This window comes from Mobula hypostoma, chromosome 19, assembly GCF_963921235.1.
Source record: "Mobula hypostoma chromosome 19, sMobHyp1.1, whole genome shotgun sequence".
NCBI lineage: Eukaryota > Metazoa > Chordata > Chondrichthyes > Myliobatiformes > Myliobatidae > Mobula > Mobula hypostoma.
The window spans coordinates 58,584,658-58,611,058 of record NC_086115.1 but is presented as its reverse complement, the minus strand read 5'-3'; the positions used below and the strand labels follow the sequence as shown (position 1 = coordinate 58,611,058).

At 39.9% G+C, this 26,401-nt stretch overlaps 1 protein-coding gene across 1 annotated transcript in view; it reads right to left on the bottom strand.

The window, feature by feature from the left end:
• The window catches only part of casp7 (caspase 7, apoptosis-related cysteine peptidase), an 80,014-nt gene that overhangs the window by 15,684 nt on the left and 37,929 nt on the right, over positions 1-26,401 (bottom strand). The window contains exons 3-5 of the mRNA XM_063071989.1: positions 18,126-18,277; positions 2,935-3,063; positions 2,131-2,306 (exon numbers count right to left, since the gene is read on the bottom strand). Coding sequence (XP_062928059.1) covers positions 2,131-2,306; positions 2,935-3,063; positions 18,126-18,277 — 457 coding nt within the window. The remainder of the gene's footprint in view (positions 1-2,130; positions 2,307-2,934; positions 3,064-18,125; positions 18,278-26,401) is intronic.

Here is a 26,401-nt window from a genome sequence, read left to right as displayed (position 1 = left end):
AAAGTTACCCCTCTTTAAGTTCAGAACCTTTGTTTCTGAATTAACTATGTCATCCTCCATATTAATGAAGAATTCCACCATATTATGGTCACTCTTACCCAAGGGGCCTCTCACGACAAGATCGCTAATTAACCCTTCCTCATTGCTCAAAACCCAGTCCAGAATAGCCTGCTCTCTAGTTGGTTCCTCGACATGTTGGTTCAAAAAACCATCCCGCATACACTCCAAGAAATCCTCTTCCTCAGCACCTTTACCAATTTGGTTCACCCAATCTACATGTAGATTGAAGTCACCCATTATAACTGCTGTTCCTTTATTGCACACATTTCTAATTTCCTGTTTAATACCATCTCCGACCTCACTACTACTGTTAGGTGGCCTGTACACAACTCCCACCAGCGTCTTCTGCCCCTTGGTGTTACGCAGCTCTACCCATATCGATTCCACATCTTCCCGGCTTATGTCCTTCCTTTCTATTGCGTTAATCTCTTCTTTAACCAGCAACACCACCCCACCTCCCCTTCCTTCATGTCTATCCCTCCTGAATATTGAATATCCCTGAACGTTGAGCTCCCATCCCTGGTCACCCTGGAGCCATGTCTCTGTGATCCCAACTATATCATAATCATTAATAACAATCTGCACTTTCAATTCATCCACCTTATTATGAATGCTCCTTGCATTGACACATAAAGCCTTCAGGCGCTCTTTTACAACTCTCTTAGCCCTTATACAATTATGTTGAAAAGTGGCCCTTTTTAATGCTTGCCCTGGATTTGTCGGCCTGCCACTTTTACTTTTCTCCTTTGTACTTTTTGCTTCTCCCCTCACTTTACACCCCTCTGTCTCTCTGCACTGGTTCCCATCCCTCTGTTGTGAACTAACCTCCTCACGCCTAGCCTCTTTAATTTGATTCCCACCCCCCAACCATTCTAGTTTAAAGTCACCTCAGTAGCCCCCGCTAATCTCCCTGCCAAGATATTGGTCCCCCTAGGATTCAAGTGTAACTTGTGAGATGCACCAGCTGCTCCCATGGCTTCCCGTGACCCTGATCGGGGGGCTTAGCAGGTACCACACCCTGCCCAAGGATGACCTGCAGGCTGGCAGAGGGAAGGAGCGCCTTACGCCTCCTTTGGTAGAGACGTATCTCCACCCTGCCACCCAATAATTTTGATTTCATTGCTGGATATCAAGAGACATTTGATCAAAATAAAAACCGAAACCAGCCTCCAATTACTGTAAATACCCTTCCAAAATGGTTCTCTATTGATAGAATCTTAGAATTCTTCCTTCTGTCTTTTATTAACCTCAAAGCACCTCGCAGCACTTGCAGGGACACTTAAAGGCCCTGTGGAAGTTTTAGTGAAACTTAGGCTGGTGAATGCCGGATTCATCTTTGCTCTAATCTGTAAATGGGAAATTCCAATTCCTTTTCTGCACTACAGGAAGAATTCAATCTCCTTCTGGTAAACAATTTTCCCCCTCTCTTTCCTCTATTCCCCACTCTGACCTTTTACCTCCCTTCCTCCTATGGTCCACCCTCCTCTCCTATCAGATTCCTTCCTCTCTAGCCCTTTACTTTCCCACCCACCTGGCTTCAACTATCACCTTCTAGCTAGCTTCCTTCCCCTCCCCCCCACCTTTTTAGACTTGTACCTTCCCCTTTCCTTTTCAGTCCTGAAGAAGGGTCTCGGTCCAAAACGTCAACTGTTCTCTGCCACAGCAAACTGTTGAGGCCAGTTCATTAGCTATGTTTAAAAGGAAGTTAGATATGGCCCTTGTGGCTACAGGGGTCAGGGGGTATGGAGGGAAGGCTGGGTTCTGAGTTGGATGATCAGCCATGATCATAATAAATGGCGGTGCAGGCTCGAAGGGCCGAATGGCCTACTCCTGCACCTATTTTCTATGTTTCTATGTTTCTATGTTTATTCATTTCCATAAACACTGCCTGACCTGCCGAGTTCCTCCAGCATCTTGTGTGTGTTGCTTTGGATTTCCAGCATCTGCAGACTTTTTGTGCTTATAGTATATCATACACCATTCCTACCACAGTAACAGACAATTTAAACACGTTCACTCAATAAATGAGTAAGGTCTTTTTGCAATGAAACTTATGGACATTAGTGTTACCTGAATGAAGAACAGTTTTGGTTTCCCTACGAGGGTCTTGCACACATCACCTCGAAAGAGAGAAGTGAGGGTCTTGATGGGCATTGGTCCATCGGTGCCGTAGATCTTCCCTTCATCGCCGTGGCTCAAAAGGATACAGGCAAAACATGCATTGTTGCTGTGGTTTTCCTGAGAAACTACAGATGCAACATATTTAGCTCCAAAAGTCAGGCACTCCAGAAGATGCTTTTTCTTTGGATAACCAAGTACCATTTTTCATACTGATCAGCATAAAATTAAATAGATCGTGTGGAATTAAAGGAGAAAAACAATCATATTATTGGCCCTGCTTTCCACATTGGACATGTCAGCATCAGTACATCCCAAATGCCTGATTACCTTTCTCAACAATCAATACTAAGGACAACTGCTACCCTTTAAAAGACCATCACAGACCACTTGCGGAAAAAGATTAGCTTATTGGTATCATAATTATTATACGGTTCCTTAAGGTTGTTATAGTCAGGGGAAGCAGTGGGATAACCTCCCACTACATATTAAATACGCTTAATGGTGTGTACCTCAAATAGCCTCTGATATTCAACTTCTCCACTTTTACGTGTGGCTTAGCTACTAAACGCAGTGGAGCCGTTTCTAGTTAGTGGCTCCTTAAAACCAGTCTTTTCAGGCAAATGGGGCTTGTTGGCCGTGGTTGGCAGCTCATCCAGGAGAAGGAAAACTCTGATCTCAAACCTCCACTGCCTCGCGGCTATAGCCACTCATAGTCGAAGCTGGAGTCCCTAAGGCAGTCATACATTTACTCACCATCCTGCAGTACTGTTCTCATCTGAGAACAAGTCTGGTCGTTTAAAACAATAACGTGGAAACCCAAAGAGCTAAAACACTTGAACAGATTTCCAGCGTCAATGTCGGTGCCGTTACGCACGTTCATTTCTAGAAAACACAACACATATGACCAGAATAGCTTAAGTTTTCAGAGTGCAAGATAACAAAGCTGAAAGTAATTTTATTATCAAAGTACATATATAACACCATATACTCTACAATCCAGAGATTCATTTCCTTGTGGGCATACTCAACAAATCTATAAATGAATAATAACCATAATTGAATCAATGAAAGACTGAACCAACTTGGGCTTTCAACCGGCGTGCAAAAGATGACAAACTATGCAAACATAAAAAGGAAGAAATAATAATAAATAAATAAGCAAAAAATATCAAGAACATGAGATGAATAGTCTTTGGAAGTGAGTCTGTAGGTTGTAGAAATATTTCAGTGATGGGGCAATAACTTACAATGGATAATCTATATTATAATAATTGTTATTTAATAAATAACTTACAAGGTGGCTATGCTATGTTGCCACTGAAATGTGTGACAACACTTGTGGGATGACCCCTGCACACTCTCAATGTATTGGTTGCTAACACCGCACTTCACGCTATGTTTCAATGTACTCTTGAAAACAAATTCATATCTTCGATCTTGAACTCCAAAAGTTATTGTGATTACGAGTATGATTGATACTAATCTTTGATCTTCAAGGAAGTGAAGTCTATGAATTTCAGCATAGCTTAAGCAGCCATTATTTAGAGATAGAATACTTGAGATAGGACCATTCAAAATAAGTTCATTACATTCAAAGAAGTGTTCACTAAACTCAAAGAAAATATAGTTTATAAAGCTACTGGACAGTTTGACAGCATGGTCCTTGTAAAGGTTATGAAGATTCTTTTTATGATTTTACTTTACTGGAAGCATTGCGGGCAAGGAGTTTCAGTTGTTTGTTTGGTCATGGTTTCTATTATAGGTAATTTAAACACAAACTTGAAATCTATCCAGAAGAACGAACACAAACAAACAGACAGACAGACAGACACACACACACACAAAATGCTGGCAGAACTCAGCAGGTCACACAGCATCCATGGAAATAAATAAAAGTCAACTTTTCGGGCCGAGACCCTTCTTCAGGACTGAAAAGGAAGGGGGAAGAAGAAGGTGGAGAGAGGGGGAGGAGGACAAGTTAGAAAGCGATCGGTGGAACCAGGTGGGTGGAAGAGAGGGGGATGAAGTAAGAAGTTAGGAGGTAATGGGTGGAAAAAGTAAAGAGGTAGAGAAGAATGAATCTGATAGGAGAGGAGTGTGGATCATGGGAGAAAGGGAAGGAAGAAGGGCCCCAGGGGGAGGTGATGGGCAGGTGACGAGAAGAGATAAGAGGCTAGAGTGGGGAAATGAAGAGGAGAAATGACCGGAAGCTGGAGAAATTACATTTACCAACCTTATTGTTATTTCTAAGTTATGCATGTTCTGGTTTTTCCTACTTATTCAACACAGTCCTGGGTTTGTGGGACCCCGGGATATGTGTACATTTTGCAAGGCATAGAAATATACAACATGGAGACAGGCTCTTTGGCTGAACTTGCTCATGCCAATGAAATGTCGTGTTGAACTCGTCCCATTTGGCCCACATCTCTCTAAACTTGTCCTAACTGTGAACTAGTCCAGATATTTAACATGGCATTTGTTCTTGCCTCTGGTGGTGGCTCACCACCCTCTGGGTGAAAAACCAGTCCTTCAGATACCCTTTAAATTTTTCCCATCTCACCTTCAACCCATGACTTCTAGTTATAGGCTCCCCCACCCTGTGTAACAAAAAACGTGACCATCCACCATTAGAATTGTTTTCTACAGAGAGGCAGGAAAGGTTGAAAACAGCTTCACGCACACACACACCCCTGTGGGTTTATTTACCTATTCTGTGACTTGCAGAACTGTGCAATAATCTTTGAATTTGTAATATGAACATTATGTAGATTAAAAATGATGACATTAAAAAAGCTGGCATACAAACAAAATCTCATTTACATAACCGGAAAATAAATTTATAATTATTTGCCTAATACGACGTGACCAATTTTTCTGCTCTAACAAATGGGGATTTATTTTCTCATTTCCATTTCCAGAAGCCAATGATTGGAAACAGTGAACAACAGGAATACTACACCTCTTATCTACAAGATAAAGTTCCAGTGCAATATCCCAGTGGAAGGTTCCTCCACCGTTCATGCTGCCCTGACTTGCATCTTCTCCATTTCCCAAACATTAGCACTCACCCCACCTTTCTGCTGCCTTATCAGTGATAGAGTTCCTCTTGACCTTACCTGCCACCCCATGAACCCCCACATCATCCTCTACAACTTCTGCCATCTCCAAAGTGATCCTACCACCAAACATATCCTTACCTCACCCTCTCTCTGCACTTTCCACTGGGATCGCTTCCTCCATGGCTTCCTTGTCCATTCATCCCTCCCGGCACTCATCCCTGTAAGCGGCCAAAGTGCTACAGCATCTCGCTCACCTTCATTCAGGGCCCCAAAAAGTCCTTCCAGGTGAGGCAACAATTCACCGGCCAACCTGCTGGGGTTATCTATTGTGTCTGGTGCTTTCGATGCGGCCTCTCTACATTGGTGAGACCTGTTGTAAATTGGGGGACTGCTTCATCGAGCACTTCTGCTCTATCCATCAAAACCAGAACTTCCTGGTGGCCAGACATTTTAATTCTGATCCCCATTCCGACTTGTTGGTCCACGGCCTTCTCTTGTGCCAAGATGAGGCCACCCTCAGGCTGGCCTCCACCTTCCCTTTTTCCTATGCTCATCTCTCCTCTCCTATCCTTCTCCAGCCCTTTATCTTCCCTACTCACCTGGCTTCACCTATCACCTTGTAGCTGTCCTCCTTCTCCTCCCCCCATCTTTTTATTCTGGCGTCTTCCCCCTTCTTTTCCAGTCCTGAAGATGGGTCTCGGCCTGAAATGTCAACTGTTTACCCATTTCCATAGATGCTGCCTGACCTGCTGAGTTCCTCCAGTATTTCCTGTGCGTTGCTAATGTAAGTACCAGGTACATGCATAACTCCATTTCACTATCCTGTTACTTTGCCTAGTGAGGCATTTAGACTTTGCTTGTACCCTCTTCACTAACTGGATGGCTCCTTTAGTCAAGTTTCATTTTCCTGGCATCAGGCGTTTTGGAGAAGAAATTGAGAGGATTTTCTTGTGGGAAACCTCACCACACAAGGTGATGCTGTGATTTAGGCCACACAGTCAAGCCTGGATATTATGCCTCGCTTTGCCTTAATTGGCTACCAAGTTACAAGACTCTATTTAAAAGATATACAGAATCATATTACCTCAAGTTTCAATGCCAATATTTTCAAGATCCAATTTGCTGTTTTTTCTCCATATCTCTGAGCAAAATAGTAAACCCTCTTTTCGAATTAAACCAAACCAACTTGAATGCAATTTCTGGGTCAGAAAGTTCTATACTTCTAACTGCCACACCACTCTATATTTTCTGAACTACTTTGGGAGAGAATCACATTTCAGAACAAAGTTCTATTTTTTTTTACATCTGCACAAACCAACCACTGCTCCGAGCAGGAAATTTTTACGTGGCCTGAAAACTGCACGACACTTTATATGTTTTTTTATATATATAATAAGTATTCTATGAATATTTAGAATTTAGAAAAAACACATTTTGATTTTATTTATTAATTGTGGAGTATAATGAAATACAGTACAACAAAGATAATCTTCCATATTTTGTAAATGTGTTCACGTCTGTCCTTATTACAAATCCTGTCTATTAACACTGTCCAGATTAATTTCGCATCCAGATGAAAGTTACATCTTAATCCTCATTAGATCACCCAAATGTTCCACCTCTAGTCTGTTCCTGGATTTAATTATTGTTACAATTTGTAACAGAGTTGTAACTTGAAACACTGACAATGTAAATATGCTGAAGCTCTGAAATGTTTCAAAGTAAAGGCGTGGGATATTTATTATTTAGAACATTTATGGATTCTATTCATTAACACATAATTCATTTGTTAGTCATGTGCTGTGCCGTATGACGTAGGCGATCATGGTCTTTCCATATGGTCTTGGCATATTTTTTCTACAGAAGAGGTTTGCCATTGCCTTCTCCTGGGCAGTGACTTTACAAGATGGGTGACCCCAGCCATTATCAATACTCTTCAAAGGCTTTACACCTCCTTTGGTACAGACATAGCTCCATCCTGCCACCCAACATGCAATTATTAACAGGGTATTTCACAATTACATTAACATAATTCCAAAAATTACATTAGCATAATTTGAAATTATATGATCATTACACAATAGCTGTGCTGTAATAAAAGCTACGTGCATGGGAGGATTTCAGTTACTGTGCGGCCCAGCTTAGAGGGAAGAGTGTTTGGGAGAGGTTCAGTTCTCAATTATTTTATGCTCTATATTTCTGAAAGGTAAGGATGAAAAATTAAGTTTGGAGTCTTTCATTCTGATATAGATAAGGATAGGTATGGCCCTTGTGGGCACATTTTAAATTGGAGTAGGGCAAATTACAAGGGCATTAGGCAGGAACTAAAAAGCGTTAATTGGGAACACCTTTTTGGGTCCTAGTTTATATTAGGGAAGTTGACCACAACCCTTTTATTTTTACACATTACCTCAATCTGATTGCACATCTGTTCCTCAGTGTCCCAGTGGTTCTTAGGGGTGAGGGGTGGGCTGTAGTACAATCCCACCAGTGTGATTGCACCTTTCCTATTCCTGAATTCTACCCAAATGGACTCAGTGTCCGACCTCTTCATTATGTCTCCCGAGTGTATCAGAAGTGTACTCTATTAAACCTGATTAGTAGTGCAGCTCCCCACTCCCTCTCTTATCTCCCCCTCTACCTTTTCTAAAACTGCAAAAACTTGGTACATTAATCACCCATTCCCGTCCTTCTCTCAACCAAGTTACAGTAATGGCGGCAACATCGTAGTTCCATGTAGTGATCCATGCTCTAAGTTCATCACCCTTACCCATAATAGTCCTAGCATTAAAATATACACACTTAACATTCCAACCCATCATACCCATTATTTCAATTTTGCTTTTCAATACTTTTCCTGACATCTATATTCTGGTCCGATCTTTCCCTTACTGACCTGTGGCTCCGGTACCCAGTCCCCTGCATAACTAGTTTAAACTCTCCCAACTAGTACCAGCAAACCTCCTGGCCAGGATATTGGTTTCCCTCCAGTTCAGGTGCAACCCGTCCCTTTTGTATAGGTCACTCCTTCCCCAGAAAAGATTCCAATGCTCCAAGAATTTGAAACTCTGTCTCCTGAACCATCTCTACAGCCTCTCATTCAACTGAGCTATCACCCCATTCCCCACTTAAAACCAAAATCTAAAACTTCAGGAATATGCTTTATATGTGTTAGACCAGGTCAGATTATCCAGTAGTGATACTGACTCTGTTTTTCTCCATCAGCACAATCTGATTTGACGGGCACGACCTGCTGCCCCACATTTTGCAGCTTCCAGATTACTTTGTCTATGTCAGGCATTCCCAATCTGGGGTCCATTGATTCTTTGGTTAATGGTAGGGGTCCAGGGCATAAAAAAGGTTGGGAACCTCTGGTCTAATTTTATATCCCTCAAGAACAAAGGATCATTAAAACGTCAAGATTTTTGTGATTTTATGAAAAAGCAGATTCAATTTTTTTTGGATACAAATTTTCATTCAGTGGAGGATAAATTTATATTATGGGATGCGATGAAAGCATATCTTAGGGGACAGATAATAAGTTATACGTCTAAAATTAAGAAAGAATATATGGCAGAACTAGATCAATTGGAAAAAGAGATTACAAGAATAGAAAAAGAATCACAAAGATATATGTCAGAAGAAAAACGAAGACAACTTGTCAATAAGAAGTTACAATATAATACGCTTCAGACATATAGAACAGAAAAAGCAATTGTAAGATCTAAACAAAGGTATTATGAGTTAGGTGAGAGAGCACATAAAATTCTTGCCTGGCAGTTGAAAACAGAACAAGCTTCCAAAACAATAAATGCAATTAGAACAAGGGCAAATAAAATATCTTATAAACCTCTTGAAATAAATGAAACTTTAAAAATTTTTTATTCTGAATTATATCAATCAGAATCCCAAAACGATGTTAATGAGATAGAAAGGTTTTTATCACAAGTTTCTCTTCCAAAATTGAATTTGGAAGAACAGAGGGGATTAGATATGCCTTTTACATTAAAAGAAGTGTAAGAAGCTTTAGGATCACTCCAAAGTAATAAATCTCCAGGAGAAGATGGTTTTCCACCTGAATTTTATAAAAATTTTTTTTTTTTTTTAACCTTTTCCATTTTTTTATATGTATAAAACTACAATTATTTATACATTCTTAAGTACACATTGAGATGATATAAAAGCAAAATAAACATTTAAATAGATAATTATGTACTGTGGTAAATCTAACCTATTAGGCTAAGTAAAGAAATTAGTTGTTAAGAAAAATGGTAATAATAGTTTCCATACAACCCTTCTGGACCATTTCCACTGGTCCAAAATGTTGCATACAAGCCTATATACCAACCATTGTAGGTGTTTATATCCCAATTTGTTCGTGCTTGTTCCTGCCCGCAGACATAATTATCCAATCCCTATGTACTTATTTACTTAATTTTTTCATTTTTTTTTATCCCTTTCCCAAATCTTTCCCTTTACTTGTGTTAATTCTCTATTTTCCAAAAAAAAAACAACAAACATTTAGACTAGGGGTGCTTACGTTAGCAATATTACTGTGTTGATGAGAAGAGCAATATAAATCATTAGGAGAGTCATCTAAAGTCTGCTCGCATTGGGGTTATATATTCAATCCATTTATTCCAGATTTGATAAAATGTTTCTTTTTGAGTTCTCAGGGAGTAGGTCAACTTTTCCATTTTAAATATTTCCAAGATAATTTCGTACCAATCTTCTAATGTAGGTGGTATTGGATTTAGCCATTTTCTAGTGATTGATTTCTTACTTGCCGCTAGGAGGGCCTGCAGCAACTTTATATCTTCCTTCTGTTCAAGGAACAATACATGCCCCAAATAGAGCGTCTCAAAGTTCAGAGGTATCTGGGACCTAAGTACCTTAACTAATGTTCTATGAATACCTTCCCAAAATAGACTTAGTTTAGGGCAATCCCAGAAAATATGAAAATGATTTGCCTCCTTGGAGCCGCACCTTCTCCAACACATCACATTTGTATCTTTATATTTATCCTGATATGGGGTCTTGAAGTATCTTATAATGTTTTTCCAACAATGTTCTCTCCAAGTCAAAGAATTAGTCGAGGACCATTGAAAGCTGCAGATTTTCCCCCAAGCCTCCTCTGAAAGTACCAACCCCGCTTCTTTCTCCCACTTCTCTTTAATATACAGTGTATTTACATTTTTAGCATGGGAGAGTGCATTATATAGGCGAGAAACTGATTTACTAGGTATTGAACTGCAAGCCGAATTCAGAATCTTGAAAAATTCTAATTCTACTGTTGATAGGTCTGTATATCTACAACTCTGGTTAACATAGTTTCGTATTTGAAGGTACCTAAAAAAGTCATTATGTTCTAGGCCATGTTTGTCCTGCAGGATTTGGAAACTTTGTAATACTCTTTTATCTATAAATGAGAGGTAGGTTGTAAGACCTTTCTTTATCCATAGCTCAAATCTTTTATCTCCTCTGTTGGGAAGGAATTCGGTATCGTATGCACACCATCTAAGAGTTTTAACATGTTATTAATTTCACATGAATTAACCACCTTCTGCCATACTTTTAATGTAAGATTATCCAAGCATTATTAAATTTTTCCAACTGGGCCATCAATCCTTTGTCAGCTATTGAGGCCTGAAGAGGAAAACTGTCAACTAATCCAAATTCTATTTCCTTCCATCTAGCCTTATATTCCCTATTACACCAATATAACAGAGGGGTTATCTGTGAGGCATAAAAATAATTTCTCAGGCAAGGAAGAACCATACCTCCTCTTTCCTTCCCTAACTGTAAGGTGTTATATCGAATTCTAGGTTTCCTTCCTTGCCAAATGAAGCGGGAAATCCATTTGTCCCATTCCCTGAATTGATTATCATCCACCTCCACTGGTAAAGTACGGAAAAGATATAATAACCGAGGAAGAATATTCATTTTTATAGTATTTATCCTTGAATTTAAACTTAAAAAGGGGATAAGATTCATCTATGCATATCTGCTTTTATCTCTGAGATTAATGGCCCATAATTTACCTGTGACAGTGTTGAAAGATCCTTCGGCAGGGTTATTCCTAAATATTTTAATGATTTAGCTTCCCACTTAAGATCGTATGTATCCTGCAATTTTTTGGATGGTGTATAATTTAGGGACATAACCTGCGTTTTCTTTACATTTATTTTATAACCTGATATTTTCCCAAAGTCATCCAACAGTGTAAACAATCCTATAAATGATTTTTCTGGTTCACTCAGATAGACCAAAACATCATCTGCGAATAACGCCACTTTCTGTTCAATCCCTGCCACCTTGATACCTTTTACGATTTCGCTCTGTCTTATTAGTTGGGCAAGTGGTTCAATATATAGCACAAAAAGGAGAGGAGAAATTGGGCATCCCTGTCTAGTGCTTCTCTCTAAAATGAAGGAGTCAGAGAGCTCCCCATTTATCTTAATTCGGGCTGTTGGGCTGTCATACAGAGTCTGAATTACTTTAATAAACCTTTCTTGAAAGCCGAATCTTCCTAACACTCTGTATAGGAATGCCCAACTAACCGAATCAAAAGCTTTCTCAGCGTCCAATCCTACTACCATTGTCTCTGTCTCGTTCTTATTAACCTGTTCTAATATGTGCAGAGTTCTCCTTATGTTGTCCTGTGTTTGTCTTTGTTGAATAAATCCAGTCTGGTCTAAATGGATTAGGCCAGGTAAAAGCTTTTCCAATCTGCGCCCTAATATAGATGTAAATAGTTTGTAATCTAAATTAAGAACACTAATTGGCCGATAATTGCCACATTCTAGTTTATCTTTACCCTCTTTAGGAATAACTGAAATAATCGCTTCTCTCCAGGAAGGTGGAGTTTCTCCTCTCTGCAAGATCCAATTAAAGGTGTTAAGTAGTAATGGGGCTAACTGTGTCTTCAGGGACTTGTACCACTCTGAGGTAAACCCATCAGAACCCGGGGACTTTCCAGCCTTTAACCTAGAGATGGCCACGTTCAGTTCTTTGACAGTTACTGGTTCTAATAAACTTTCATTTTGTAATCTGTAAGTTTAGGTAGATCTAAAAAATTCAATACACTGTCTATATAGGGCTCATTGGGGGCCCGGGGTTGGGAGTACAGCTCTCGATAATACGTTTCAAAACTCTCTTGAATTTTCCCTATTGTACTCTCCACAAGCTTTGTCTTTGGATTCTTTATTTTATGAATTGTATTGTCTGCTTGTTATTTTCGTAATTTATATGCTAATAATCTAGCTGATTTACCTCCTACTTCATAATTCTTTTGTCTCAGGTAAAGAAAATTTCTTTGAGTTTCCAACGTATAAATATCATCAATTTCACTTTGCAATTTCCTAATTTCCTGTTTTCGATTTGAATTACTTTTGTTGCTATCTCCAACTTGAAGTTGTTTTAACTTTCCTTGAAGGTCTGCTAATTTTTGTGCATTGATTTTTTTCATGTGAGTAGTAATGGAAATAATTTTCCCTCTCAGTACAGCTTTCAATGTATCCCATAAAATCACTGGTGATGTTTCTCCCGTGTCATTAAGGTCTAGATATTCTTTGATTTCTCCCCTTAATCTCTGCATTACTTTTGGGTTATTAAGTATATGTGAGTTTAGCCTCCATAGTGTTTTCCTCATTTTCCTTTCCAGGATTAGAGACATAGAGACTGGGCTATGATCCGACAGATCAATTGTTGCAATATTACAGTTTTTTATCCTGAGTCTATCTGTATTAAAGATAAAGAAATAGTCTATCCTTGAATAGGCTGAATGAGGGAAAGAGTAATATGTATAATCTTTACTAGTAGGGTGTAATTCCCTCCAGACATCTATAATTCCCAACTCCTCCATCAATGAATTCACTTTCCGAGTCAGAGGTTTATTCTGAGTAACTATTCTTGAAGAATCTAATATAGGATTTAATCTAATATTAAAATCCCCTCCACAAATTACTACCCCTCGAGAACTGACCATTAGGTCAAAAATGTGTCTATAAAATGACCATTCACTACCTGGAGGAGCAGAAACATTCAGCAATGTTATTTCTGTACCTTCTATTCTTCCTGTGATTTTTACAAACTGTCCTTCTTTGTCTCTAGTCTCTGAAATATGTTCATAATTAAGAGTACTTGATATTAAAGTAGCTACCCCTCTTTTGTGACTCAATTTATATGATGAATAAAATACATGCTTAAAGCCCATTCTTTTTAATTTTCCATGTTCAGATTGGCTCATATGTGTTTCCTGGAGGAAAGCTATTTGTGCCCTCTCTTTTTTCAATTTAGACATAATCTTATTTCTTTTAATTGGATTCAAAACCCCATTAACATTATAGGAAATTATTTTTACCAATCCAGTTTGCATTTTTCTCTAGTAGAAAAAAAGCACTCTCCTTTTCTAACCAAACAGTAAGCAATCCCTTCTCAACAGTAAACCAAGACATATAACCACACCCTAGACATTTCTGAACGTATAACATTTGAAAATTTTCCCCGACTTCCCACAGTGAGGCCTGAGCACCGACCCGCCTCAGTTCAGAGGGATAACCTCTATCTTCACCCTGTGTTAGAGGGCCCTCAGCAGTTTGAATAATCATAGAGAATTTTCTCCTATTTATGTCTCGACCATATTGCTATCATTCAAGTCATTCCGCCTAGATTATTTTCAGTTACCAGTTTTCATTTTACTTTTAAGTCCGATTTACTCTTTTCAGTCATTTCTCTTAATTAATCTGTATTCTCTGTACATTCGCGTCTGAATATTTGCAGCTTTTCCTTGTAGTTTGACGCTCTGGTTCGAGTGGAGCGTCCTCGCCCCACTAACTGCCACGACTTCTGCCGAATCCTCTCCAGTAGCGACTCCGGTTGGGTGATAACTTTAATAGGTAGTCCCTGGTCCGCCAGGTCCAACGTTGCCTCCCCCACCGTAGCGTAAGTTTTTGTCCCTTCGTCGTAAAAGACTCTCAGCCGAGCTGGATACAGGGTCTGGAATCTGATGTTGTTTTCCTTCAGGACTCTCCGTGTTTCCGTATATTCCTTCCATCTGGCAAGAATCCCCGGTGCGTAGTCGTGGTCTAAACTGATTTTACAGTTGTTCCACATGAAACCTTTCTTTTGCCAGGCTCTTTTAAGCACCTCTTCCTTCGTTCTGTAACTGAGAAATCTGATCAGAATCGATCTGGGCTGGGCGCCTGCCGGGGGCTGTGGTGCCAACGCGCGGTGAGCCCTTTCTATCTGTAGGTCTTTTGCGGCCGGTATATCAAGGTTCTCTCTAAGCAGCTTCTCCACGAAGGGAATCATCAATCCGGGTTTACCTTCGGTTCCTTCGGGAACTCCGTAGATCCTCACATTTTCCCTTCTCGAGCGGCCTTCTTGATCTATTAGTTTCCACTGGGGTTGGTCTTGTAGCTTCAGCATTTCTGCTATCACTTCCTCTGCATTTTGTAGCTTCTCTTCAATTCCAACAATCCTCGCTTCGGCTTCATCTATCCGCGAGTTAGTTTTTACTATTTCTCCTTTAATATCTTCCAGCTGTTTGCTGTTATCTTGTCGGAACTCGCGAATCTCTCCGAGAATCAAAGACAAAGTCACCGATTTCCCCTCATTATCTCCGTCCTGGCTTGCCGTGGGAGAGCTAGGCCCTTCGCCTTGCTGCGTCTCTTTATGTTTATCAGCCTTCGGAGCGGACTTTTTATTCTTGTTCTTAGACATCATCCTTGCCCCTTTTATTAATATAGTTATGCAATATTAAGTATTTGTCTAAATTCGATTTTGGGGCAGTTTACCTTCTTTTTTGTCGAGAGACCTTTTCCTTACGCCGCCATTCCCTTGATGACCCGGAAGTCCTCCGAATTTTATAAAAAATTTAAAGATTTATTATTTCCTCTTTTTATGGAACTAATACGTCAAGCAGAAAAAATACATAAACTTCCAGAATCTTTTTCAACAGCGATTGTAATAGTATTGCCAAAAAAGGACAGAGATCCTATGAAACCAACATCATACAGGCCTATTTCTTTATTGAATACGGATTATAAAATAATAGCAAAAATTTTATCGAATAGATTATCTAAGTATTTACCAAAATTAATGCATATGGATCAAACAGGATTTATTAAAAATAGACAACTGGCAGATAATGTAACTCGGCTACTCAGTATAATTCATTTGGCACAAAAAAGGGATGAGAAGAGTATAGTAGTAGCTTTGGATGCAGAAAAAGCATTTGATAGATTAGAATGGGATTTTTTATTTAAAGTATTAGAAAAATATGGGTTAGGAACATCTTTTATAAGTTGGATTAAAACTTTAAATTCTAACCCTAAAGTTAAAGTAGTGACAAACTCTCAAATTTCAACACCATTCCAGCTAAAAAGGTCAACTAGACAAGGTTGTCCATTATCACCTGCTCTATTTGTATTGGCGATAGAGCCATTCGCAGAACTAATTAGATTGGATCCAGATATTATGGGTTTTAGAGTTAACCAAGAGGAATATAAAATTAATCTTTTTGCCGATGATGTTTTGATCTATTTAGCAAACCCACAACATTCGTTACATAAATTATCTTCTAGATTGGATGAATATGGGAAGGTATCAGGTTACAAAATAAACTGGGATAAAAGTGAAATTTTATCTCTTACTAAAGGAGACTATAGTCAATGTCGATTAGTAACCCAATTTAGATGGCCGGTAAATGGTATAAAGTATTTAGGTATAAGACTTGATAGTGATGTAAAGAATTTATATAAATTTAATTATTTACCACTATTGAAAAAAATTCAAGAAGATCTTGACAAATGGATGATACTACCAATAACATTAGTAGGTAGAGTCAATGTTGTAAAAATGAATATATTTCCGAGATTACAGTATTTGTTTCAAACATTACCAATATAATTGCCACAGAAATTTTTTCAAGAGTTAAATAAATCTGTGAGAAAATTTCTTTGGAAAGGTAAAATGTCAAGAAAAATTGACATGTAAATTTAGGTTAGGAGGGTTACAACTTCCAAACTTTAAAAATTACTATAAAGCAAATCAACTTAGATTTATTGCATCTTTTTTCGATGATCAAAAACCAGCATGGATTAAAATAGAACTAGACAAGATAGGAGAAAATAAACCTGAAGATTTTATATATAAATGGGAATCTAAATGGATACGGGAAAAGAAAGAATCTCCTATATTAACACACTTGATTGATCTATGGAATAAGATAAATGTTGATAAGGAAACACAGAAATCTCTATTAGCAAGGAGACCTTTGTTTCAAAACAGACTTATTCCTTTTACAATGGACAATCAACTTTTATATAATTGGTACCAAAAAGGGATTAAATTTATAGGAGATTGTTTTGAGCGAGGTATATTGATGTCATTTGAACAATTAAAGGATAAATATAAAATATCTAATAATACTTTCTTTTGTTATTTTCAGTTAAGGGCTTACTTGATAGGTAAGCTGGGTCAAACAATGTTTTTGCCAAAAGCTAATGAAATTGAAATTTTAATTCAAAAAGGAAAAATTAAAAAATTTGTTTCTTGTATGTATAATTTGATTCAAGAACAGACAATTAAACAAGGAACCCATAAGTCAAAGCAAAAATGGGAAACAGATCTGAATATTAATATTGATGAAATAAATTGGTCAAGACTTTGTCTGGACAGTATGACAAATACATTAAATGTTCGACTTAGATTAGTACAATATAATTTTTTACACCAATTATATATTACACCACAAAAAATAAATAGATTAAACTCAAATCTATCTGATAAATGTTTTCGGTGTAATCAAGAAATTGGTACTTTTTTACATTCTACTTGGTCTTGTTTTAAAATTCAACCTTTTTGGATAAATTTAAGAATCTTATTGGAACAAATTACTGGAATTCAACTTCCACATAACCCTGTATTATTTCTATTAGGTGATATTGAAGGGATAAAACCGAAACTTAAATTGAATAAATATCAGAAAGAATTTATAAAAATTGCATTGGCAGTAGCTAAGAAGACTATAGCAGTTACTTGGAAATCTGATTTGTATTTAAGTATGGATCGTTGGAATAATGAAATGGCTAGCTCTATTCCACTTGAAAAAATTACTTATAATTTAAGAGATAATTATGTAACATTCTTGAATATTTGGCGCCCTTATTTACAAAAGATAGGATGTCATATTTAAGTGCTCCGACAAAGAATTTGGTTACTTGGGGAAAGTAACGAATAATTATACCAAATTTATTTTGAATCCCATGGAGCATGTGGAAACCTTCCAATACCCAGGCGGCTCTTATTTTTTTCTTTCTTTCTTTTAGGTAGGACTACATACGGGGGGGGGGGAGGGTTAAGGGGAGGGGGGGTAGATTTTATCTTTTCATGTATTCTTTTTGAAAATTTAATAAAAATTATATAATAAAAAAAGAACAAAGGATCATGTAACAGTTAGTCTGGCAGGGAGGGAGATGGAGAGTGGGAGGGAGAGGGATGGAGAGAGGGAGGGAGAGGGATGGAGGGAGGGAGATGGAGAGTAGGAGGGAGAGGGATGGAGATGGAGAGTGGGAGGGAGGGAGATGGAGAGAGGGAGGGAGAGGGATGGAGGGAGGGAGATGGAGAGTGGGAGGGAGAGGGATGGAGAGAGAGAGGGAGGGAGATGGAGAGAAGGAGGGAGGGAGATGGAGAGAGGGAGAGGGATGGAGAGAGGGAGGGAGAGGGATGGAGAGAAGGAGGGAGAGGGATGGAGAGAGGGCAGAAGAGGGAGGCAGAGGGATGGAGAGATAAATAAATAGATAACTTTGCTTACCAAATTCAGTTAATGCAACTTAGCAATCTCTCAAAACACAGTGAAATGTTACAAAAGTAATACCATACCTGTTACATCATCAAAATGCTTATTATTAATAATAATGCATTTTCCTAGTGTTTTGTAGTTCATATCGTACAGATGTGTGGGTGCAACAATCCGTGTGTGACGATCAGCTATTTCAGGATCCTGCCGTTGTTCATCTTTTGTTTTTTTCTTGCTGTATGGAAAATAGAGAAAATCCATGAGGAGAAATCACACTAACATGCTGTTTGTCCAGCCCCTCTTCGTACTAATTGACCTTGTTGCGATTGAGATATTTAGCTGCTATGATGAAGGTACATTTAGCCTGGCCCATTTGAATGTTCCGCTTCGCCACATCATGAGGCTGGTTAATTGCACTTCAGAATGCTTGCCCCATTTGCTCTACTTATTCGTTTCTTTAGGGAAAGGCCATGGTAAAAAAAAAGAAAATTAACTGGCATAACTCCTACACCAAAACGTTGATTTGATTTTATGTGAAATTACAGCGATGAGGAGGAATTTCTTTAGCCAGAGGGTGGTGAATCTGTGGAATTCGTTGCCACAGATGGATGTGGAGACCAAGCCATTGGGTATATTTAAAACAGAATTGGATAGGTTCTTGATTAGTCAGAATGTCCAAGGTTAAAGGGAGAAGGCAGGAGATTGGTTTGTGAGGAGAGTATAAATCAGCCATGATTGAATGGTGGAGCAAACCCAATGAGCCAAACTGCCCAATTTTTCTGCTCCTATGTCTTATGGTCTGCATTAATCATGAGCTTATCACCTGATTCGCTTGCCAATTGCATTGAGGGAAATAATGCCAAGAGAATCCAGTGTGCCCTAATATTAGGGGTGGAGGTGCTGTGGAAGGGAGGAAGGACAATGGCAATCCGAGTTCTTGGACATAAACGGCAAACTTTAGAAGCGTCTATATTCAAAGTGATCAGAATGCCCAGTACTCTGGTCTCAGTGGGGTTGTGCTGCTGAAAGAGTGTGGGGATCATAGCCATAGTCATAGTCATACTTTATTGATCCCGAGGGAAATTGGGTTTCGTTACAGTTGCACCATAAATAGTAATAAAACCATAAATAATTGAATAGTAATATGTAAATTATGCCAGGAAATAAGTCCAGGACCAGCCCATTGGGAAGAGTTGTAAAGTTTGATGGCCACAGGCAGGAATGACTTCCTATGATACTCAGTGTTGCATCTCAGTGGAATGAGTCTCTGGCTGAATGTACTCCTGTGCCCACCCAGTACATTATGTAGTGGATGGGAGACATCGTCCAAGATGGCATGCAACTTGGACAGCATCCTCTTTTCAGACACCACCATGAGAGAGTCCAGTTCCATCCCCACAACATCACTGGCCTTACGAATGAGTTTGTTGATTCTGTTGGTGTCTGCTACCCTCAGCCTGCTGCCCCAGCACACAACAGTAAACATGATAGCACTGACCACCACAGACTCGTGGTACATCCTCAGCATCGTCCGACAGACGTTAAAGGACCTCAGTCTCCTCAGGAAATAGAGACGGCTCTGACCCTTCTTGTAGACAGCCTCAGTGTCCTTTGACCAGTCCAGTTTATTGTCAATTCATTTCCCCAGGTATTTGTAATCCTCCACCATGTCCACACTGACCCCTGGATGGAAACAAGGGTCACCGGTGCCTTAGCTCTCTTCAGGTCTATCACCAGCTCCTTAGGCTTTTTCACATTAAGCTGCAGATAATTCTGCTCACACCATGTGACAAAGTTTCCTACTGTAGCCCTGTACTCAGCCTCATCTCCCTTGCTGATGCATCCAACTATGGCAGAGTCTTCAGAAAACTTCTGAAGATGGCAAGACTCTGTGCAGTAGTTGAAGTCCAAGGTGTAAATGGTGAAGAGAAAGGGACACAAGACAGTCCCCTGTGGAGTCCCAGTGCTGCTGATCACTCTGTCGGACACACAGTGTTGCAAGCACACGTACTGTGGTCTGCCAGTCAGGTAATCAATAACCTATGACACCAGGGAAGCATCCACCTGCATCGCTGTCAGCTTCTTCCCCAGCGGAGCAGGGCGGATGGTGTTGAACGCACTGGAGAAGTCAAAAAACATGACCCTCACAGTGCTCGCAGTGAGAGGCATCAGAACCTAAGAATACTTGGGTGAAGAACAAATGCTGGGAGATCTACAGAGATTAATACTGGAGATGTGTTAAATCATGGGACAGTGCATTTGTAAATGAAAGTCCCTTTATATCCTTCAAAACCCTTAGAATGGTACTTTCCATGCATTTGGTACCTGCCCCTGCACAACGTCCTTGTCTTCCTGTGGGAGAAAAAACATGCTTTTTCCTGACAGCATCACAATAGATGTAGGCGAAGGAAGAAGCGATCCATTCCAATACTCTGCTGGAAAGAGTCTGGGATTGCCGTCCAAGTTTCTATGCACTGTTACAGAGGAATGTTGGACAGGGAATGACATTAGGAGCCCAAGGTTAAAGGAGTCCTGATGGTGAATCTTGACCCGAAATGTCGATTATCCTCTCACTGCTTGACCCACTGAGTTGCACCAGCAGTCTGTTTTGTGCTCCAGATCCCAGCATCTGCAGTCTTGCATGTCTCCAAGGGTAAAGCATGGCCCAATGTTACATGGTCCAGTTCTCAGAGCGAGGCAAGGCAACCCAGAAATGGTCCATTATCAGTCATGATAATGCAAAGCAAACACAATATGAACTTCAAGTAGTAAGTTCCTTGGAAGTATTTCCTACATTTCCAGATGTTGCCGGGTGTATAATGTCCAATAACATTAGACAACAAAGATTTTGCTTCCTGAATACTTTTGGGAATATCTTAATGGATTTTGGGCTGCTGATCGTGAAAATCACCATGAAGTTTCCTTATCATGCACTGTTTAAAAAAATGCCTATTTTTTTAAAAATATAGAAAAATATATTTGAATTATGAATTCATAATTCAAGTCAATTAAAATGTTGCCCACAATGTAGGCTGAAAAGTTTTCTATCTTGTCCAGGCAAGCATAGGTAGGGTGGATACTACATGGCAGGACAGATTTTAAAAAGGCTATAATTTTCCGTGAAGGATTTTAATATTTGAGTACTGTAAATGTTTTACAGAACAACTGATACCAAGATGAAGAAAGGTACTTTTCTTCCACAAATCAAACAGATCATCAGTGATAGGCAATTTGACAAATTTTTAGTGGGGTGGAGAAAAATGCATGGAAGGTATTCAAGGATGTGGTTGAAAGTTTTCTCGGCAGCTACAGAGCACCTGTACAAACTATGTGCAGCTGTTTGACAACATGCTTCAAGCATATAAAACCATGAAGTGCAACATGTCACTAAAGATTCTTTTTCTGCATTCCCATTTAGACTTCTTCCCTGCAAATCTTGGTGCTCTCAGTGATGAGCATGGTGAAAGGTTTCACCAGGACGATGCGGTCATGGAGAAACGATATCAGGGCAACTGGAATCCATCAATGCTGGCTGATTATTGTTCAAAACTTAAGCGAGAAGCCTCAGACACTGTGCAAATGAAAATCATCAACAAAGCATTTTTAGCTGAGTTGAACTATTGCAAAGCATCAGCAGTGTTATGCAGTTAAAAGCAATATATTAATAAAAGTTATTGTCTTGTTTCTCCAAATTTCTACATGATACAAGTAGTCTGAAATTATATTTGTGTTTGGCTTCAAGCGGTCTATCACAAACAAAAAACAATTCTGAGGAAGTGACAGTTTCGAAAAACATGTTGTCTAGTGTTATTGGACATGGTTAGAAGTGTTTCTGATTCCTGGTTACTCCTTTGTTCATTGCTATTTTGTGATTTTGATCAGTGCAGACTGGCTCTGTGGCTTGTAGTCACTGAACAACACAGCACTAAACTGAACTGAACTGAACATTCCCAAACTGCTTCAAGGATTCTGTGTGCTTTTCGCTTGTTTTTTGCCATTTTCTCGATTTGTTCATATTTGCGTGTTGAGTGTTTCAGGCTTTCTTTCAACGGGTTCCATGGTGTTTCTCTGTTCTGTAACTGTCTGTGCGAAGATAAATCTCAGGTTTGTATACTGCATACATTGATAATAAATGTACTTTTGACTTTGAATTATTAGGTCAAAGAGCTTGTGTGAAACAAATAGCAGAATTTTTTTAAAAAATGTGATTCAATTTTTCAGTATCCGGGCAATGATAAAAAAGACCGTATTTACTGTTTGTCCCTAACTGTCTTTGAGAACGAGGCAGTGAGCCACCTGCCTACATTGCTGCAGTCCCACAATGCTGTTGAGTAGAAGGTTCCAGAATATACACCCAGTGATGATAAAGAGTAGGTGACACATTGGTAAGTTAGGGATGGCTTGTAACTTAGATTACACAAAGAAACAGAGCAGTGTAATACTGTGGCCTCAGAGGAAAGAGACCAAGATGAAAGCTCTTAAATTTTATCATCTGTTCCAGGAAACCTGCTATGATCAATTTCCACTCCAATATTGGACAGTCGACTAGGTTGATAATTTGTCTTGATTTCTCCTGATGTAGTCCGATGTGGAACAATAACAGGGCTTTCCAGAAATATTACTGTATTGGAAAAAGTCCAAATTAATCTTCTCTTAAGTGACCTTATTCCAAAGTAAGAACATAAGAGTGGAATTACTGATGAGGAAAAACTTGACATTTCATATCTTTTCATCTTGAAATAGTCACTCCCCACATGGAACAAGGAAGAAATTTCTCCTCCCCAGTCCTAAGTTAATGGCTGTGACATTCTGTTTTTTATTTTTAAGACCACAAAGCAACACCAGAGGGGATAACTTCACTCAACATCAGGGGCTCACCCCCTTTTTTATGGCATGGAGCCTTACCATTAATGAAGGGGTCTGTGGACCCCAGCTTGGGCACCCCTGACCTAGATGTTCCCAGAGTCTATGGACTCACTTTCAAGGACTCTTCATCTCACGTTCTCGATATTTTTTGCATTTTTCTTTTTTATTTACACAGTCTGCTGTCCAGTGCACGCTAGCTGTTTGGCCGTCCAGTTAGATGCAGTCTTTCACTGATTCTATTTAATTGCTTAGATTTACTGTGTATGCCTGTAAGAAAATGAATCTCAGGGTTGTGTCTGGTGACTCATATGTACTTTGGACTTTTGAGTGCCATTCAGTTAGATCATGCCGTGCATAAGCCTTTCACTGTATCATGACAAAAATAAACCAATACAAACACAAGGGAGTTGTGAGGAAAATTATACATAAAAAAAACTCCTGATCTCGAATTTGCTGCCTCAAGACGATGGCGGAAACAGAATCAAAAAGGGATCTGAAGAGGCAGATAAAAGACTGATTTGCAGTACAATAGGGAAAGAGCAGGGAAGTGGGGCGAGATGGATTGCGGTGTATATTCGGCATGGATTGGGTAGGCTGAATAAAATCCTGCATTTTAGCAACTCTGGCATTCTTTTCTTCCATTGGAACTAAGTAATGATTCCTTGCAGCCTTTTCCAAGGTCATTCTATGAATCGAGAGCAAGTAAAGCGGTCCAGCTCTTTTTGACATACAGAAATCTGAGATGAAAATGTGGAAAATGTGGTCCTGACGAAGGGTCTCGGCCCGAAATGCCGACTGTACCTCTTCCTAGAGATGCTGCCTGGCCTGCTGCGTTCACCAGCAACTTTGATGTGTGTTGCTTGAATTTCCAGCATCTGCAGATTTCCTCGTGTTTGAAAATGTGGAATGTTTTGCCAAGAGGCAGGAGAGCGTATAGTCCAGTTGTTTAGGATTAGGATGAAGGGATAACTTCATTCAACACTCGTCCCATCATTGAAATGTTCGCACTCTCTTCATCTCATATTCTCAATATTTACTGCAATTTATTTATGTTTGCATTTGCAACTTGCTGTCTTCTGCACTCTGGTTGAACGCCCTAGTTGGGCAGTCTTTCACTGATTCTGTTATAGTTACTATTCTATAGATTTGTTGAGTATGCCCATAAGAAAATGAATCTCAGGGTTGTATATGGTGATGTATATGCATGTACATTGAACTTTGAGAAATCTCTTTAGTTACAGGACTGAGTTTTGTACCACAGAGCCCAGAGAATGCTCAATTCCACAGTGTAGGCTGATGCATACTGGACACTGTGGGGTGATTCAGGGCAGGCTTAACGAGCTGTATGACTTCCTCATGGTATTATGTTTCCAGACAAAGCATTGTTTAGAACAGTTCCCAGTAAAGCAATGCATTCCTTATTCCTCCACTTCCAAGCTCTCTCCAGGGATCTATAAATATACACACACCATGATCCTCCAAGTGCTCGATAAATGTTTTACATGACAGAAAATCATGGATTCCGACTGCAGTGGTTCAAGAGAGCTTCAGTATCAGCTTGGGGTAGCAATTACAGAAAGGGATTCCCATGTCTGGTGTATAAATAAAGTGAATGAAAAATATTCCTGTTCATCACATTGGACACTGTTATATCCATATAACAATTACAGCACGGAAACAGGCTATCTTGGCCCTTCTAGTCCGTGCTGAACTCTTACTCTCACCTAGTCCTACCGACCTGCACTCAGCCCATGACCCTCCATTCCTTTCCTGTCCATATAGCTATCCAATTTTTTTTTAAATGACAAAATCGAACCTGCCTCTACCACTTCTACTGGAAGCTCGTTCCACACAGCTACCACTCTCTGAGTAAAGAAGTTCCCCCTCGTGTTACCCCTAAACTTTTGCCCCTTAACTCTCAACTCATGTCCTCTTGTTTGAATCTCCCCCACTCTCAATGGAAAAAGCCTATCTACGTCAACTCTATCTATCTCCCTCATAATTTTAAATACTTCTATCAAGTCCCCACTCAGCCTTCTACGCTCTAAAGAATAAAGACCTAACTTGTTTAACCTTTATGGAGCACTTTAGTCACAGAGAACAGCCACTTCATCTTCACATGACATCTGTTTCAATGGATTTTCAGGAAAACTATGAGCAATGGGTTCTCGGAATGGCCATGTGGCCTGGTGTTTCGATATCTCCAGGTGCAGTCTGGAAGACGTGTGCCTTCGATGAGACCCGGTCTTTTGCTGATGTCACCGATAGAAGCGTCATGGGAAACTAAAACTTCGAGACAGCAGGCAGCATGTTTGCTAATCGCTAGCCGCTGTTGGAAGAAAACCTTTGCACTCGAGCAGTCCTCTCTCTTCCGATGGTGAGTGAGAGCCTGTCGGTCCTTGTGTTGGGGAGCTCAGAGAAGCGACTCAATAGACAATAGACAATAGACAATAGGTGCAGGAGTAGGCCATTTGGCCCTTCAAGCCAGCACTGCCGTTCACTGTGATCATGGCTGATCATCCACAATCAGTATCCAGTTCCTGCCTTATCCCCATAACCTTTGATTCCGCTTTCTTTAAGAGCTCTATCCATCTCTTTCTCGAAAGCATCCAGAGACTTGGCCTCCATAGCCTTCTGGGGCAGAGCATTCCATATATCCATCACTCTCTGGGTGAAAAAGTATTTCCTCAACTCCGTTCTAAATGGCCTACCCCTTATTCTTACACTGTGGCCTCTGGTTCTGGACTCACCCATCAGCAGGAACATGCTTCCTGCCTCCAGCGTGTCCAATCCCTTAATAATCTTATATGTTTCAATAAGATCCCCTCTCAGCCTTCTAAATTCCAGAGTATACAAGCCCAGTCGCTCCAATCTTTCGACTTATGACAGTCCCGCCATCCCGGGAATTAACCTCGCACTCCCTCAATAGCAAGAATGTCCTTCCTCAAATTTGGAGACCAAAACTGCACACAGTACTCCAGGTGTGGTCTCACCAGGATCCTGTACAGCTGCAGAAGGACCTCTTTGCTCTTATACTCAATTCTCCTTGTTATGAAGACCAGCATGCCATTAGCTTTCTTCACTGCCTGCTGTACTTGCATGCTTGCTTTCAGTGACTGATGTAGAAGAAAACCTAGATCTCGTTGTACTTCCCCTCTTCCTAAGGCAGAAGATTGTTGCATCAGAACAGTGCTCTCATTGTTGCAGGAGCATTTTCTCTCTCCCTCTCTAGTGAGGGATGGACTGTTGTTTTTGCTGGACTGCAGATCAAAGTCTCTTTCGGGGCTTTTGCTATTGCTTGCATGGTGGGGGGCGGTGAGAAAATCGGTGCTTTTACTGGTGCAAGTGGATTGAGGGGAGAGGGAGGGTAAAGGCTTCTGCTGCTGCTTGTGTGGGGGGGAGGTGGGGCTTTGGGGTTCTGATGTTTCTGCCATTCATTCTTTGGGTTTTTTTTTGTTTGTGGGTGTCCGTGAAGAGTAAGAATTTCAGGTTG